The 17,192-nt window shown below is 33.9% G+C and overlaps 1 protein-coding gene across 1 annotated transcript in view; it reads right to left on the bottom strand.

Annotated features, from left to right (window-relative positions):
• Positions 1 to 9,818, bottom strand: part of LOC119828744 (zinc carboxypeptidase A 1-like) — a 14,052-nt gene extending 4,234 nt beyond the window's left edge. The window contains exons 1-10 of the mRNA XM_038350986.1: positions 9,526 to 9,818; positions 8,673 to 9,072; positions 7,795 to 7,882; positions 6,837 to 7,039; positions 4,697 to 4,781; positions 3,722 to 3,776; positions 2,612 to 2,734; positions 1,558 to 1,845; positions 778 to 990; positions 375 to 564 (exon numbers count right to left, since the gene is read on the bottom strand). Coding sequence (XP_038206914.1) covers positions 375 to 564; positions 778 to 990; positions 1,558 to 1,845; positions 2,612 to 2,734; positions 3,722 to 3,776; positions 4,697 to 4,781; positions 6,837 to 7,039; positions 7,795 to 7,882; positions 8,673 to 9,072; positions 9,526 to 9,818 — 1,938 coding nt within the window. The remainder of the gene's footprint in view (positions 1 to 374; positions 565 to 777; positions 991 to 1,557; positions 1,846 to 2,611; positions 2,735 to 3,721; positions 3,777 to 4,696; positions 4,782 to 6,836; positions 7,040 to 7,794; positions 7,883 to 8,672; positions 9,073 to 9,525) is intronic.
• Positions 9,819 to 17,192: the final 7,374 nt, after the last annotated feature.

Below are 17,192 nucleotides of genomic sequence, written 5' to 3' on the forward strand. Positions count from 1 at the left end.
GTAAGAATCCGACATAACCCACGACTTTATCTCCGGAGGCCGTGGGTATCTATGCAAGATTTCCCCACTTAAAAAAAAAGGATAAAGAAAGGATTGATGACTGGAAAGAAGGAATGGACTGGGAAGGGCGAGGAGAAGGAAAAAGGCCTCCGTCTCCCCCACTCACCGTACGAAACGCTATAGCAAGCTATTATTTCACGCCGGTTTTCTGTGGGGGTGTAGTACTTTCCCGGTGTCAGCTGGCCCAATTCGTGCCGAGCATGCTCGACTCCCACAACAAAATAGTATGATTACACAAAACACATACACGTAATTAGATTTTTGCTTCGTAGTACTATTTACAATTTAAATATTAACCTCATAAATATACATACCGTAGTATGAGTATAATCATATCCATCTGGGTTTAAAATTGGTACAAAGTACCATTGGTACATGAATGCCACAGTTTTCAGGGTGCCATTCTGTTCTGGTGCTGTTAAAATCTGATGGATGAAGTATGTGACAAATGCTGGTGCGATCCATTCGCGCGCGTGGATCCCACCTTCCACTATTACTGTGGGCCTAAATAATATAAACGTATTTTAAGAATTGAAAACAATATTTTCATAAGATTCTATTTATCTCATAGCTTTACAAGGAGACTTTATAATCTAGAAATGCATTTAATGTATTTGTATACTACCACTAATGCATATATACACGTAAAATAGATAATAAAATTAAGTAAATTTAATAAAATGTTTCTAAAAAGTAAAGTTATTACCCAAACCATACCTCGTCTTAGACCCTTTATGAGTAATGCTGACGGCGAGTATCTTCCGATTTTCCACAGATTTTCCAATACTAAAAACCCGCATTATCTTCGGGTATTGAGTCTCCAAGTCTGTGAGCCACTCGTAAATGTCATCTAGGCGGAAGAAACTGCTCCAATCAAAGGACTCCATGTTGCGACGGATATATGATTTCACGGTTTGCATTTCGAGTGCTCTGTGAAAGAATTTACTTATTTTATGTCATGCAGACGGTGTTCTAGGTCTTATTTATGGCTTCTTTTATAGAAGAGACACTATCGTATTTGGATTTTTGAATATATTTCATTATAACATAATATAAGTTTAGGTTTGAATACATTTCTAAGCTAACATTATATTTGCTTTGGGTGAAGTGATATCAAATGGTTTGTAATAAAATTACATAACGATAGCCAATTTATAATAAAACAAAAATTTTATTTAAATTTTTAGTATTCATTAGACTCGCTGTTTGGTGACCTTCAACTTAGATTTATTTTATACACCATTTTTAACATGAGATAAAAAATATTTTTATGTTCGTGAAAACACGTAACCAATTTCATAAGTGAAAATCGATTTTCATTGGGTTCTATAAAATCATTAAATTATCCAAAAAACGTTTGTGCAATGTAAATGGTTCTCTGGTTCTGTATTTTATCCATTTTAATAGAACTATCGCCAAAAAGCTGCTGGTATCGTATGGAAATAAATTAAGCCACATTTATTTCAGTTTAAACGCCCATCGGTACCTTCTACATACCTTTGAACATCGTCCATAATCGTAGCAAAATATACCCCCCTTAACTTGGCTTGCCGTAAGAAATCCACTCGATGCTTTGGAGATATAATAAATTCAATAGGCCGGTAAACTTGTCCCGGCAATCTCCAGTAATTAACATCATACATTTGAGTTAAATTCTTGAAGAAATCCAAATGAGCTTCATCGACAGGTATACCTCGTATGAGTGAGTAGTTCTCGTATTTTTTCAAAGAACTGGCCACGGTGTACACGAATATAATAAATATGGGTATGAATTTAATTTTCATTGTTAGGTTTTTTATTCATGAAGCCAAATTTGTCTTGACCTCCCAGATTTCGTAGTGTCAATATGACTGATTGACATAATCATCTGTTCTGAGTTTAGAAATAAAACGTTTTAAATTGTGTTTGAATTTTTTTCTAGTATTAAATGATATACAACTATAAGTTTTATTTATATAACGTAAGAAATTTTAAAATTGTTAATAAAATAAACACTTTTAACTTTTACAAATGTATTAAAATAATATTTGTTTTCTATGTTCCAAGTTTCCAGAGGGTTGGTTCTTTTAAGTCAATGTCAAGGATTACGAAAAAGTACTACTATATTAGATACCCTATTTAATATGATAATTCGGCCGTAAATCTCTTAATAAGTACGGAGATATATATTTTATTCACTCGCAATACAGAAGTAATATTCCTCTGATTACAGAAGATATTTTGTATTTATACTGCATCTCGGAATTGCGTAGTTTAATATTCTTTTTATGTAAAAGGTCATTATAATTTGATAACTGAAGAAATGTGTGGTCCGCCCTATGAGACAAATATATTTTTTTTGATAATATCTTTAAAATAATGATTTATAAAAATGATTTATTTTAATATTAGTAGTAATATTGTGTTAACAAATCCTTAAAAATAAAGGTAAAGGAAGCAACACACAACTAGAAAATACTAGAAAATATATTTCAAAAAGCACAAAGCAATAATAAAAACAGAATATCTCAAATCTGTCGCAGAACTAAACAGAACTGGTGAGACGCGTCGGTGCCGAGCTGTCATGAGCTCCACCAGACCGGTTAGCGTTTCCTTGCAGGTCACCTGGATCTGGTCTGAGGGTAGGGCATGGCCAAAGGTTCCGTTGTCCCTTAGGAGGAACGTGATGACATATCTGCAATTATAAAGCAGAAAAGCTTTGTTATTAAGGGTTTTATTACAAAAGAGAGTAGTATTTAAAGCATTACATTTTTTTTGTCATAGCGGACCACTTGTATCACACGGTCGTAGATCTGATGGTAAGTGATCACCACCGCCCATATACACTTGCAGGGGTAGGGCCGGATCGACGTCGGGAATTAAGGAATGGACTGGGAGGAGTAAGGAAAAGGATATGGCTGGCCTCCATCTCCTCCACTCATCGAACGAAAAACATGCTACTATTTCACGCCCGTCTTCTTTGAGGGTGTGTTACTTCCCCGATGCGAGCTGGCCTAATTTGTGACGATACATGCTCGGCTCCCATAATCTATTTATCATCATCATCATAATTATCATCAGCCCATATATGTTCCCACTGCTGGGACACAGGCCTCCTATGAGGGTTCAGGCCATAATCCACCACGCTGGCCAAGTGCGGGTTGGCCACATGTCGTTGAACTTTTGATTCTTGGACATACCGGTTTCCTCACGATGTTTTCCTTCACCGTTAAGCAGTGGTGATGTTATTCACATGTACAGATAAATTGAAAAATCAATTTATTTCCTGCGCGCTCACCCAGTCTCGAACCCCGACTTATCGAGGTTTACACCACTGAGCCACCACTGCTTCTATTTACACAATTCATTTCATTCACAACAATTTCGTATATTTATATTGGTCATTTGATAGCAGCGAAGTTGGTGAAAGATATTAAGTGTATTGTTGAAAAGATATTTAAATTTTGATTATATTCTTACATATTGACTCGATTTGTAAAAACTATTAGTGAAAACTGGTTGTCCTTTCTCGGGTGTCAAACTATATCTAAACAAAATGTCATCCAAATCTGTTCAGTGGTTTAGGCTTAAAGAAGAAACAGACGTATATAGTTACTTTCGTATTTGCAATATTAGGAGGGGTATCAGAAAAAACAATTTTCACAGTAAATTAGTTTCTTACTTGACTTTGTGATTCTTTTTCACCCAAGATGCGCTGTCACCAGAAATTCTATAACCTTAATATAAGAAAACAATACATTATTTAATTTTAATTGAGAAATTTGTAGAGAATAGAAAAAAAATTATCACAAGACGAGATTCTAACCCGATACAATCGATTGCTGAGGCGGGATCACGGTTGACCGAGAGTATAGACAATGCTACAGTTTGGCAAAATGACGCGGGTTCGAATCCCGCCTCATGATAATTTTTTTTTATTCATTAAAAAATTCCTCATTTATGCAGTATATCAATTATGAATAACAAGAACTTATGTACTATTTAATAAATATATAATAAATATAGTCTATACTATATTCACTATAAAAGACACGTTACTACTAAAAATAGTAATTGTCACAATTTTGTACCTATTACAAATTATGAATAATTTGCTTTCAGCCCGCGGCTTCAAAGGAAAAGATAGACCATCAGGGGCTTGGCACGCAAAAATCACTTTTTCGTGGGATTTTTAGTTCAAAAACTATCCTTTGTCCATACTAGGCTCTCAAACTATATATGTACCAAATTTCAACTAAACTAGTTCAGTATGTCTGACCGACAGACAGACAGACTGGCTCACGTACTCTTTACGTGGAAGGACTCAATTCGACTGTATTTGATATGTATTTTTTGGTTTCTTTAAACGATAACTCGGAGTCATCATGTACAACCGATTAGCATGATTCGTTTTGTGTTTTATAGAAAATTGTCGTCATAATATAGTCTCGTTTTAAAATCTGAAGGTTTTACTCCAAAAATATCAGATAACTGCGTGAGTTTTCAACCGATTGGCGTGATCCTTTTGTGTTTTATAGAAAACTGTGTAATTTGGCCTTTTGAAAATCTGCAGAAGTAACTCGCAAGAAATCAGTAGCATTTTTGCATAAAATAATTAGCCTAAGAAGAAATAGACGGAAAACTAAATTCACAGTACCGAGAGTGTCGTAAATCGTCCCCACGCCGTATTTGACTCCATACAGTTTATACATTTTCAATATTGCTTGTTTCCCATAATTTTCCTGAAACGTGATTCGGAATTCAAAACTCAAATGAATATTCTAACTGGGTGCCAGGGCGAGCTGGCGTTTTGATTTTCTTCGTTTAGCGAAAAAATATATTCGCGGTTCGTTACGGATTTAAATTAAATATAGCCTGACATTTTCGAAATACCGACACGTTGATTGGTGTTTATTCAAGGGAAGTGGAATGAATAGATTTTTCATTATTAATTTTATACGCAGATTTATAAGGTGAAATCAGACTTTCGAAAATGGCTTACACGTATTGGTTACTAGCTGCGCCCCGCGGTTTCTCCCGCGTAAGTCCGTATCCCGTAGGAATATCGATATAAAAAGTGCCTATGTGTTATTTCAGTTGTCCAGCTATCTACGAAGCAAATTTCATTGCAATCGGTTCAGTAGTTTTTGAGTGAAAGAGTAACAGACGCACGCATACATATGCATCCATCCTCTATACATATGATTGTCCGTCCTTTACCCTGGTAAAGGACGGACAATCAAAAAAGTCTTAGCAATACGATACCGTTGTACCCTTTGTGTAAAAACTATAATCATAAAACATGTAATAAATCTCAAAATACACAAACACAACCAACACACTCACAGCTTCCACCACAAGTATAATAACACAACAATCAACATTTGAAACAAGTACACAAGCCCGCGTCAACAGACATAAATTATCCCCATAAATTGCAACTTGAGGCATCTTCCACATGACATGCATAGCTTGGGATAAATCTCGTCCATTGTCTGCACCAACTACAACGGTCGTGCGGAATGCTCGAATTAGGATCGCGTTGGTGCGTTTCAATTGGCTGTTTAATTATAGAACTTTTGTTAGTGTGATCACTAGCTTGTCCCCGCGTATATGCCCGTGATATTACGAAAAAATTTGCATATTTGAAATGTATTTTATTGCCGAATTTAGCATTGATTAAATCAGCTATTTGAAGAGAAAATATAAGAAAATAAAAATCGATCAGATACAAAACGGACTTGGGGCACTAACGGTTACCCATCAACTAAAGAAACTACCAAAAAAACCGGTTACCCATCCAATTCAAGACCGTGCCATCCGTTGCTTCACCAAGATTTTTTTTATTATTTGTATAGCGGAAACAGAAATAAAATAAACCCGCAGTTGTAAAAATTATTCATCTAATTACAAATTGATAAGAATTGTGAAAACGATTCAAAAACCAGTTTTCTAACAATCAAGTAATGAATATTATCCTGATATAATAATATCTAATATTCTGTATTGACATAGATGCTTATTGCGTTGAAAGATGTTATCTTTCCTGTATACTTGTAATCGATAAAGATTTCCCCAATTTTTGTATTATTTATTTATAGTATGTTATGATATATGTACTATAATATCACCAGTCCAATAGACTGAAACGTCATGTTATATAAAAAATTGTATACTTATCTCGAGTAAATAATTATATCGAGTAAATATAACATAGTCAAGGATTGTGCGTATCCACTTAACTTAATGCAGTAAAGTGTTTTGTTTTGTATCCTACTAAATAAACCGATTGTTGAATCTGTGTTAATACGCTGTGGATTTTGACTGTTTTCATAAGGAAATAGGAAGTTTCCATAAAAAAACTATAATAAATAGTTGCTATGTTAGAAAGGGTAACTTCGCTGGTGATTCGTCTGAAGGTAAGCGATCTCCTTCACCGTCCATCGCTGTCCGCTTTAGGGGACTGGAATAATTGAATGGATAGGGAAGGAAGGGAGCAAGAATCTGGTCTCCAACTCGAAACACAATTGCATTTTCATGCTACTATTTCACTCGCTGGGGTGTAATATTGAGAATAGCTGGTCCGTTTCGAATAAAAAATAAAAAATAAAAATAAAAAAAATAAGAAAATTTTGAACTTTCAATACTCATGGAAAGGTTCAAACGATAAGGAACGTAAATAATAAGTATCGGACAATATTTCTCACAAACATAATGTATAGGTGACATGTAATACGAAGTTTACTGGGTCACCTTGTAACAAGTATCTGAAGATGAAGAACCAAGAGCAATCGTACCATTTCCGAAAAATTCTCAACGTGCCTCACCCTATCCGAGTAGGGTATCAAAAACTTTTGTCCATAAGCGTGAAACGAGAAGTAGAAATTAAGGTCCTTCCGGTGTAGGCCCACGAAGCTCGCGAGGGCCCTCGACTCCGGCTCCGAAAAGTAATTTGGACCACAGTAGAAGTCATTGTTTGGGTCCTTGTTGCCACCTTGAGCTAAAACGTTTGAAGTTTAATTTATTGTTCCGAGATTTGTTATACTTTGTGTTGCTACTTCTTTAGTATAAAATCGTTTCGTTAGTATAAAATCTACACTAATATAAAAATGAAGACTTTGTTTGTATGTTTGAACACTTTAGTCTCAGGAAAGAACAGCTGATTTATATAACGTACCAAGGGCAAAGACAGGCGGGTTTTTTTATTTTAAAATCTAGTAGCCAGAATAGGTTTCAGTATAGAAGTTTAATTGTAGGTTTCACCGCAATAATTGGTAATTGGCTTATCAGTTAGTTAAAAAGACAAATAATATATGAAAATTGTTATAAAAAATGTTTGAAAAATAAAAAGAATTTTTTTGACGTTCGTTGAAGGACTAAAGAAATAAATCTAACAATATAATCACTACTTCTAAGATTATGATCTGTATTATTCTGAACTACTGTTTCTTTGTGAAGTGAACAAATAAAAAATTATCAAGCAACGAGCATGATAATATAAAATAAGAGCATAGAATTGCAGCTAAATTTGTGAAATAATTGACTATTAACATAATTAAATCAATACAAATGATGAAGAACGTTAAATAATAGACAGCGACTATCACGATAATAGTGACAAACTATATAATCTATCCAATACTATCAAATTGTTAGCAAAAAATCAAAATAAATAAACAAAAAAATACAAAACAGCTACAAAATAGGTAGTAAAAGAAATGTAAATAAATACATAGAAACAATTGCGTAACATACAACAAAAATTGTAGTCGAAATTTCTGTTCAAATCAACTCCAGCGGTATTGTTAGATTGAATGTTTCTATTGTTACGCCACAAGCGATCCTGAATGAAAAACATGTAAAAATAAATTATTTCAAAAGCCAAATATAAAATAATTCTACCCAGCAAATATTGTTAAGATTTTTGTATAAATTTTTAACAAAGCCACATAGAAAGTAATTTGTTTGAATTTATAATCCAGGAAGTTCTTAAGATAAGATTTTCAAGTACATCATTTAGGTAAAATATGTCTTAAATGAATTAATTTAAGGCCCAAATTGTACCTTTAAAATGTTGCTAAAGTGAAATCAGTTCAGTTTTAGTTTTGATGAATCGTTAATACACCTAATACGTTAAAAGTTCATAGAATTAGTTCTTTTTTGGATTGTCATACGTTATCGCTTTGCGAATTATGTAGAACTAGCTGCGCCCCGCGGTTTCACCCGCGTAAGTCCGTATCCCGTAGGAATATCGGAATAAAAAGTTGCCTATATGTTATTCTAGTTGTCCAGCTGTCTACGTAACAAATTTCATTGCAATCGGTTCAGTGAAAGAGCAACAAACACACACACATTCTTACAAACTTTCGCATTTAAAATATTAGTAGGAAGTAATTCATAACTTTTATCAGAATGAATAAAACCCTTTTAAATTAAACCCATTCTTTACAGAAAAAAATCAATTTTTTAAAAGGTAGCATTTGAGCAGACTTGTCATATGATGGTAAGTGACCAGCTTTGAAATTTACACCAACAGAAAAAGTGTGTTGGAAATAAAAATTACAGGTAAAATCGTAATAAGATTATATTCTACGTCCCTGATTTACCTAAAATAATGATAAATAAACACTTACAACTTTCATACTAAAATCATATCCGTCAGGATTCGCAACCGGTATCAATAACCAATGAAACCTATTAGCTACACGTTTCAATTTTGAGTTATTCGATCTGTCGGCTTTAATTAATTCATTGGCTAAATAAGTAACAAATTCTGTTGTTATCCATTCATTGCCATGTAACGCTCCTTCAACGATTACTTTCGCTTTGTTCTTTGGTCTACTTATACTCATTGCTAGTATTTCTCTGCCTTCAGCACTTTTGCCGATTGCTTTTAATTTAACTACTTTGGGATATCGCGTAGCCATATCGGCCATCCATTGGTATACATCTTCAAGGGAGTGATAGTAATCCCATGTATATGATTCGACTCGGAGTCGCATATACCTTCGTACTAATTGCTGATCGAATTGTCTGTAAAATCAGATAAAATTGATTATAATGCTGAAACTTAAATTTTCTTTTTAGGTATATATCTATTGGTAAGTAGATTATCAGCCTATATATTTACAACCTCTGTATATCGGGTAATCACTCCGACTACAACGTTCATGAGAATATCGTAATCTTCTTTATAGCTGACCCAGCATACGCTATTCTGCCTTACTTTTCTCATTTAGGCGTATAGAAAATAGATATTGGCCTATTCACAGACCTACCCGATATGCACACTAAATTTCATGACAATCGGTCTAGCCGTTTCGAAGCAGTATGGTAACTAACACGGAAATTTTACATATATAGAGATTTATCAAATGCACTTTAGGAATTGTAATACTATATATTTTTGCATAATGCAGTAATTTTACAAACACCCAATAATATCAAATATTAATTTACACACTGGTATGTATAAGATATCATTACTTTTGAATGTTTGACGACAGTAGCCTCGAAGTCATCCCAAAATGTACCAATCTCTCCTTGAAGAGTGCTAAATCCACCGGATTCACCAATATTTGGACATCGGAGAATAACTTGTACGGTCTTCTCCAAAACATCACGTCCATGTACTTTTGACTCTCGAGGTTCTGGAGGAATTTCAACTGATACCTCTCCATGGGGACGACGTTGAATAAACTGTAGTTGTCGTATCGCTTGCTTTTACATATTCTGATGAGGAACACGAATAAAAACCAGGCCAAATTGTGAATGTTCATTTTTGCTTTTGTATACCGGGCATAGTTCTGACAGAAATGACAATATTGCAACCGTCATTGACGTAGTGATTTTATGAAACGCGGATTTGTGAAAAGAGGAATGATTTTTACGATTAACCTTTGTTCAAAGGAATTGTAGGATCGTTTTTCTTTTAATATTTGGAAATTTCATATATACTGCATACATATACATGTCCAACATTTCTTACCAACAAGGTGAGCTGGAAGAGATTGATTTGGAGTTAGCAGATTGCTCTTTAGTGTTCACTTTCCTGATGGTTTTTTTGTATATTAGATACATTTGCTGCGTTGATTAATAAAGAGTAAATAAATATACTTATTAGGTGTGTATTATAATAAAGATATTAAGAAGTGCTTATCTATTTATTGATTTAATTTCGGAGGAACTGTACTGCCTAGCTTTACGGACAGTGTATTACTGTTTTATGATTTTTTGGAAATCTGTTTTTTATTATGTTATTTTATCAAAACTAACATTCGACTAAAATATCTCAGCACAATAAACCTCCACAAGCTAAATTTACCATGGTTACGGATGTAATTTGCATGCATGAATCAAAAATTGCCCCTTAATCTTAGCTCGCTTGTCCAAAATTTATCCCGTCCCTTATTAAATCTGTACTCTATTCTGACGGAGGTCTAAATTTATGTAGTGGATATAAATTCTCCTTATAACTAGAGTTGTGACTGTAACCTTCATAAATATAATAAACTACAATATAATAAATAGTAAATACAGAGAAATCTTTTAGGCTTTCTAAGAATTATTATGGGCTAGTGTAAGTGTATGTGTGTTATTCTCTTGTGTGAGTGTGTTTTTTTTATTAGATTTTGTGAGAAATACAAAAATAACGTATACATGTCGATCTCGGTATTTGATTGGAAGACACTGAAACTGAAATATTTTCTGTCTTTCTTTCTTTGTTTCTATTTATTAAATTTTTTCTTTTAAACAATTTGCGACTCAAAAATCCATACATGGATTATGTTCCTCGCTTTGTATTGATAAAAATTTGAAATACCGTATTTAGAAACTAGAATTTGAAACAGATTTTTACGCGATATATCTATCTCTATGTACTTCAATACATTAATATGAAGGGTTTATTTGTTTCTGCTTGTATGATCTAATGTAAGGAATTATTGGCTGATTTGAAATTTCGTAAGGAAGATAGAGTGGGGAAAGGAGGATAGTTTTTCCCGGAATTCCCACGGGAACAAGAGCTGGGAGAAACCCCGGGATTGTTTACAGCGAGATCGATCATCCATTAAATCCTGTTAATATTATAAATGCGAAAGTTTGTAAGTATGTGTGTGTGTTTGATACTCTTTCACGCAATAACTACTGAACCAATTGCAATGAAATGTCGATAAGTTCGAAACGAAAATCTCGTGAGATCCTTCAAGACGATAATACACGCAATTGGACGGAACGCAGCGATTCCGTAATGAGTTTAATAAAATATAATACACGGAGCATTAACGTCGGCTGCCATAACTCCCGGGCCCTTTTCTATTTCATAAAACATAATGAAAATTGTGTAATAACTCGAAATAGTTGGACCCTCATTACATATATTTCTTAGAAGAATGGATGATATTTATTACAACAGCACGTACCTTTTGTTTGGTATATTTCATGCTATAATCACGATAAAGGAATTTACTGGTTTGGTCTGCGCTTAATTCTTAACTAGCAGTTCCCCCGACTGAACCCGATAATACGTATTTTCTCAACGTAAATCTTAAGATAAAATTGAAAAAAAAAAGTGTGTGTGCGATTCACACATGGTAGAAGTGAAGCTTTAGTAAATCGACAAAAGAATGAGATGAATGTATATTAAATATAAAATAGTATGTATATTTCTATCTCATTCTTTGCCGGCTTCATTCTATACATTTTTGTATTTGTGTCTCTTACCTGTCGTTTTTCCGTTGCATCAGGTTTGAAGTCACAACGATTCTAAAGAAGTTTCACTTCTAAATGCATAAAATATAAAATATATATAGCGGATACATACTATAACTATAAGACAAAATAATAAACCAGTTAAGTAGTTAACTACCTCCAGTATTTAATAATAACATTAACAAAAACAGTGAATACAACACAAACAGTGCTCCATTGACTATTAACAGTACTGATTTTTATTTAAGATCAACAACCATACAACAAATATTCTACTATATAATCTTAATTCTTATCTTATCTTACTGATATTATAACTGCGAAAGTTTGTAAGGATGTGTGTGTGTGTTTGTTGCTCTTCCACGCAAAAACTACTGAACCGATTGCAATGGATTGTAGGTACGTAGACAGCTGGACAACTGGAATAACATATAGGCAACTTTTTATCCCGATATTCTTACGACTTACGCGGGTGAGACCGCGGGGCGCAGCTAGTATTATAAACGCGAAAGTTTGCAAGTATGGATGGATAGATGGATGGATGTATGGATGTTACTCTGTCACATGAAAACAGCTTATCGTATCTATATGTAATTTAGTACAAGATAGATTATAATTTATAGCACATAGGCGTCTTTTTTACCCGGGCACCAAACAGGTGACGCCGCGGGTTACAGCTATATAGTCTATGTGTCGTTCAATCCATCATAATTTTTATATTCTTACATAACTTTGTTTTCTTTTTTGCGCTAATCCTCAAAACTTCTCACATTTCCTTTCCTACCAGGTTGCCTGGCAGAGATTGCTGCCTAGCATTAAGGCCGTCTTTTTTACGAAATGTCATTGAGCCATTACTTTGTATATGGTTTACTTTCTGATTTGTACAATAAAGAAAATAAATAAATAAATAATGTAATATAAAATAATATAATATAGAAAAAAAAATCGGCGATAATTTATCTATGCCGACTATATCTAAATAAATGCTTTAAAGATTAAACATTTTATATTTTTTATGCATGTTTGTAATGTTTTCAAAACACAACTCAACCGATTTAAAAAAAATTTTCACCATTAGAACGCTGCATCTTCACTTAGCCATGCTAAATTCGTAACAGGCGAAGCCGGGGCGAACGGCAAGTAAGTAATAATTCAACACTAAAAAATATCTAGACCGCTGACACAGTAACTAAGTCCAGTTCATTAAAAGTTGCGAGCGATGAAAACAGCGGAAGGAACTGCTGTCTTCAGAACTAAGTTTTTGTGAATAATGCACCAACTCTGTCCTCAGAACAACGCCTTTGTATTAACTCTATGTACTTATTTGCATGTAATTTTTATCTTTAATTAGAGACAATTTTTAGCTTTTCGACCTTGAAAATATAACGTACTAGCTGCGCCCCGCGGTTTCACCCCCGTAAGTCCATATCCCGTAGGAATATCGGGATAAAAAGTTGCCTATATGTTATTCCAGTTGTCCAGCTGTCTACGTACCAAATTTCGTTGCAATCGGTTCAGTAGTTTTTGCGTGAAAGAGCAACAAACGCACACACATCCTTACAAACTTTTGCATTTATAATATTAGCAGGACTAGTACGAAGTAGGATTTATAGATATAAATTATAAGGACATATGAGCTGAATAGTTCAGAAAGTTCATTTTAGACAACTTACATGTAATTATGTTACGTTATAAACCAATATGGACAGTTATACATTGAGAAATTTATTATTGTTTGAAACTTTAATTAAAGTTTAACGAACCGTTTTATAATTTTAATAAGAGTTGACCTGCTCTGTCATAATATTAAGCATCAAACACTAGAACTAGACTTTAGTGTATATTTCTGTGCGTTTTTAGTACAAAAGTTTTTTTTTTCATATTTACATAAATTGAAAAAGAGGATTTAATTTTAAAACAGTTAAAAATATCAAACACGCGTGTAAATTAATAGCATCCACTTATGTTAATTAATGTACGCCATACCGCCTTGACCGCCTCATTGGTACAGTGGTTAACGCGTGAGCGTAGAACCTAGAAGTCCTGGGTTCGATTCCCGGTAGGGACGCACAAAAAACGTCCCGGTCTGGCAGGACACAGAAAACTGATCACCTACTTGTCCATAAAAAAAATCGATCAGTGAAACAGATGTATATCATCTGCCCCATACCCCAGTAGAGGACTTTACTTTTTTTTTAATTTACCCCACATATCTAAGACAATCTACTTGATCATGGTATAGCTGAAAACGGAACTATGGATCCAATTGCCTGATCTTAATAATCGAATGCTACATTATCCAGCTATCAATAACATCACTATTCAAACCAATCCTCAAACTATCACCGCAGATCCAAAGATGTAAAGAATAGACTCTGATGACGTAAAAACTTTTCCTATTATGGAGCGGGGCTTTTTTATTTAACTTCGTAATCTTCTGTCTCATTGTTAAATGACAGCCACCTAATGGGATCTCAAAGTTTGGCTCTTTAACAGGCAATTTGAAGAAATTAAAAGTCCGTTTACTGTATAGTCTAATAATGCTGGTGGTATTAAAGTCTCCAGGGGTATTTACTCTGTTCAGATAAGACATATTCAATTAACTAGGAAATCAAAATAAATATCTCAAATGAATACTTTATATTATGCATTCATTTATTCATATAACATGGTTAGTTATTCCGCAACCACTCGAGTCCTTTTACATACCAGAATGGACTCATAACACGCCTATCTTACCAATATTATAAACGCGAAAGTTTGTAAGTAGGGATGGATGTATGTGGGTGTTTGTTACTCTTTCACGCAAAAACTACTGAACCGATTGTAATGAAATTTGGTATATAGATAGCTGGACAATTGAAATGACACATAGGCAAATTTTATCCCGATTTTCTTACGGGATACAGAGTAAAACCGCGGGGCGCAGCTAGTACATTATATAACCCCTGCTAAGATTTTAGTCTCATCTGAAACGCACTGTCAGGTTCCGCCATCCAGTCTACATCTTCTTATAGCCAAAGCAACACTATTTTATACACGCCAAATTCTAATCCCAGTACGCTTTGATAATCAAACTTCCAACTTAAAGTGGAGGGTGCATTAATCCCTCGCATATTGCGAGTTAATGCCAGCAAAATTCAATCACAAATTTTTGATGCAGTTTCCCAACTAGCGTGCTTCCAGTTTTTGAAGTGTACGGTCGATATTAAACGATACAAGAAGTTTGGAGTGTCTTTATAATGGTGTTCTTCTCGTTCAGTTTGTTTAACGAATTTATTTATGTTGTGCAGAATATATAAGTTATTATGGGTCGTGGTTATTGGACTGGACTATAGACTGCACTGAATAAGACTGAACTATATAGTATAAGTGATATATGGTGTAAGAAAGAAGTATTTACTAGAGACGATTTTTTAAAATAATAAAACGGGAGACACTTATGTGCAATATAACATAAATAACCCGGAAATATAGGTATGATATGTATAATTTACTAGCTGTAACCTGCAGCTTTACTTGCGTGGTACCCGGATAAGAAGTACCCTATGTATTAATCAAGCTAAAATCTACTCGGTACCAAATTTCACACAGATAGTTGCTTGTGGGTGAAAGAGTATTCAAAATCCATCCATTCATCCATACTTACAACGTTTTTAAAAGAAAGCAAGAAAGAAACATTTATTTGACTCCAGAGAATTACAATTAAAAAAAAACAAAAAAAAACAATAAACTTAGAACAAAAGAATACAATAATATACACAAACATCACAATAAAAAAGCTTATACAAAAAAAAACAATTTAACAAAGCGAACACAAGTGTAATCAACTAATACCATGTAAATGCTCCTGAATTAGAACAGGGACGTACTTGGAGCTTTAGGGGCCCCAGATTATGTAATTATTTATTTGAATATTATAATAAAAGTAAGCAGTGGCTGCTCAGTTGTTAGAACCTCGGTGTCTGTTAGAAAAGCGATGCGATATTACTAATGTATGAATTTACATACTCTTTAATTGCACGTATGTAAAATCTTCTAAGTAAGTATCAAATTGCTTGGCGATCATCTCAGTAGGAACGACGTACCACGTCTGTGTTAGTTTTTAATAAATGACAATTCTTAATACTTAAGAAAGTTTACACTATTTAAATAGGGTTTTGAGTTTGAGTTTTATTACTTTAGGGCCCCATTAAAATACAATTTAGTACGTACGGTCGCACGCTTTCGTACGAGATATGACGAATTAAGGTAATAAGTCACGTCGGCCGCGCCCCGCAGCCAGCGGTGACTACTTTTGTTCTGTACATATTGCATATATTTATGCAACTAGGTGTGCCGCTCGGTTTCACTCGCGTATGTGTTAATGTGGTACAAAACTGTTAATAATCATTCAATATTATAGGATGAATTTATTTATTTTATAGCTTAAATATCCTACTAATATTAAAAATGCAAAAGTTTGCAAGGATGTGTGTGTGTTTGTTGCTCTTTCACGCGAAAACTACTGAACCGATTGCAATGAAATTTGGTACGTAGACAGCTGGATAACTGGAATAATATATAAGCAACATTTTATCCCGACATTCCTTCGGGATACGGACTTACGCGGGTGAAACCGCGGAGCGCAGCTAGTAGCTTGTCAAAATTGGCTGTAGTGATTTTTTTATGAAGCAAATATTTTTTTAGGCTGATCCTTATTCCACATCTAGAGTTAAAATGGGACCCTTTACTAAGACTTAGCTGTCCATCACTATATGGCTGTATGGCTGGCTGTATCTCTTAAATATGCGCTCTGTTTTATCGTAGCAGTTTTTTTATATTATCCTATTTATATAAATAAAATACAATATTGGCAAGGATAAATATTAAATTTATAAGCTCATCCTTCTGAACTAGAATATTTATTTATTTATTTTATTTAAAAAATGTATTCTACCATCGTACCATGTAGTCTACCATTTATAATATCACTAGCTGACCTGGCAAATGCTGTTCTGCCTTACTCTTTATTAAATTTTTATTAAATTGGTAAATAAATAAATACGCTGGTCAGTTTTGTTCCAAAGTAGAATATGGCGACCATTATAACTTAGTTTGCTTAGTCACAGTTATGTAATTTCTCTTACCTGATAAAAGTGACATTCGTGTGGTTACTTAGTTTTTGGCTTATTAATTAATTTTCATTAGCATTTAATAAACTTTGTTGGCTTCATGAGATGGGCGTGTGTAGATTTAAATTATTATTTAATTGAAATATAGGCTATGGTGTGCCGAGGGCTATTAGCTATTTGACAATAAAGTTTCATTAAAATTAGATTAGTAGATTTTGCGTGAAATCCGGCATAGTGAAAGAAGAAAAAATTACTCTTGAGAAGAGATAAACTGTATTTCAGTGCCATAAAACATTATTTTCATACAAGCAGCTGCCCGCGGCTTCGTCT

Source organism: Zerene cesonia, chromosome 8 (assembly GCF_012273895.1).
Source record: "Zerene cesonia ecotype Mississippi chromosome 8, Zerene_cesonia_1.1, whole genome shotgun sequence".
In the NCBI taxonomy this organism is placed as follows: Eukaryota; Metazoa; Arthropoda; class Insecta; order Lepidoptera; family Pieridae; genus Zerene; species Zerene cesonia.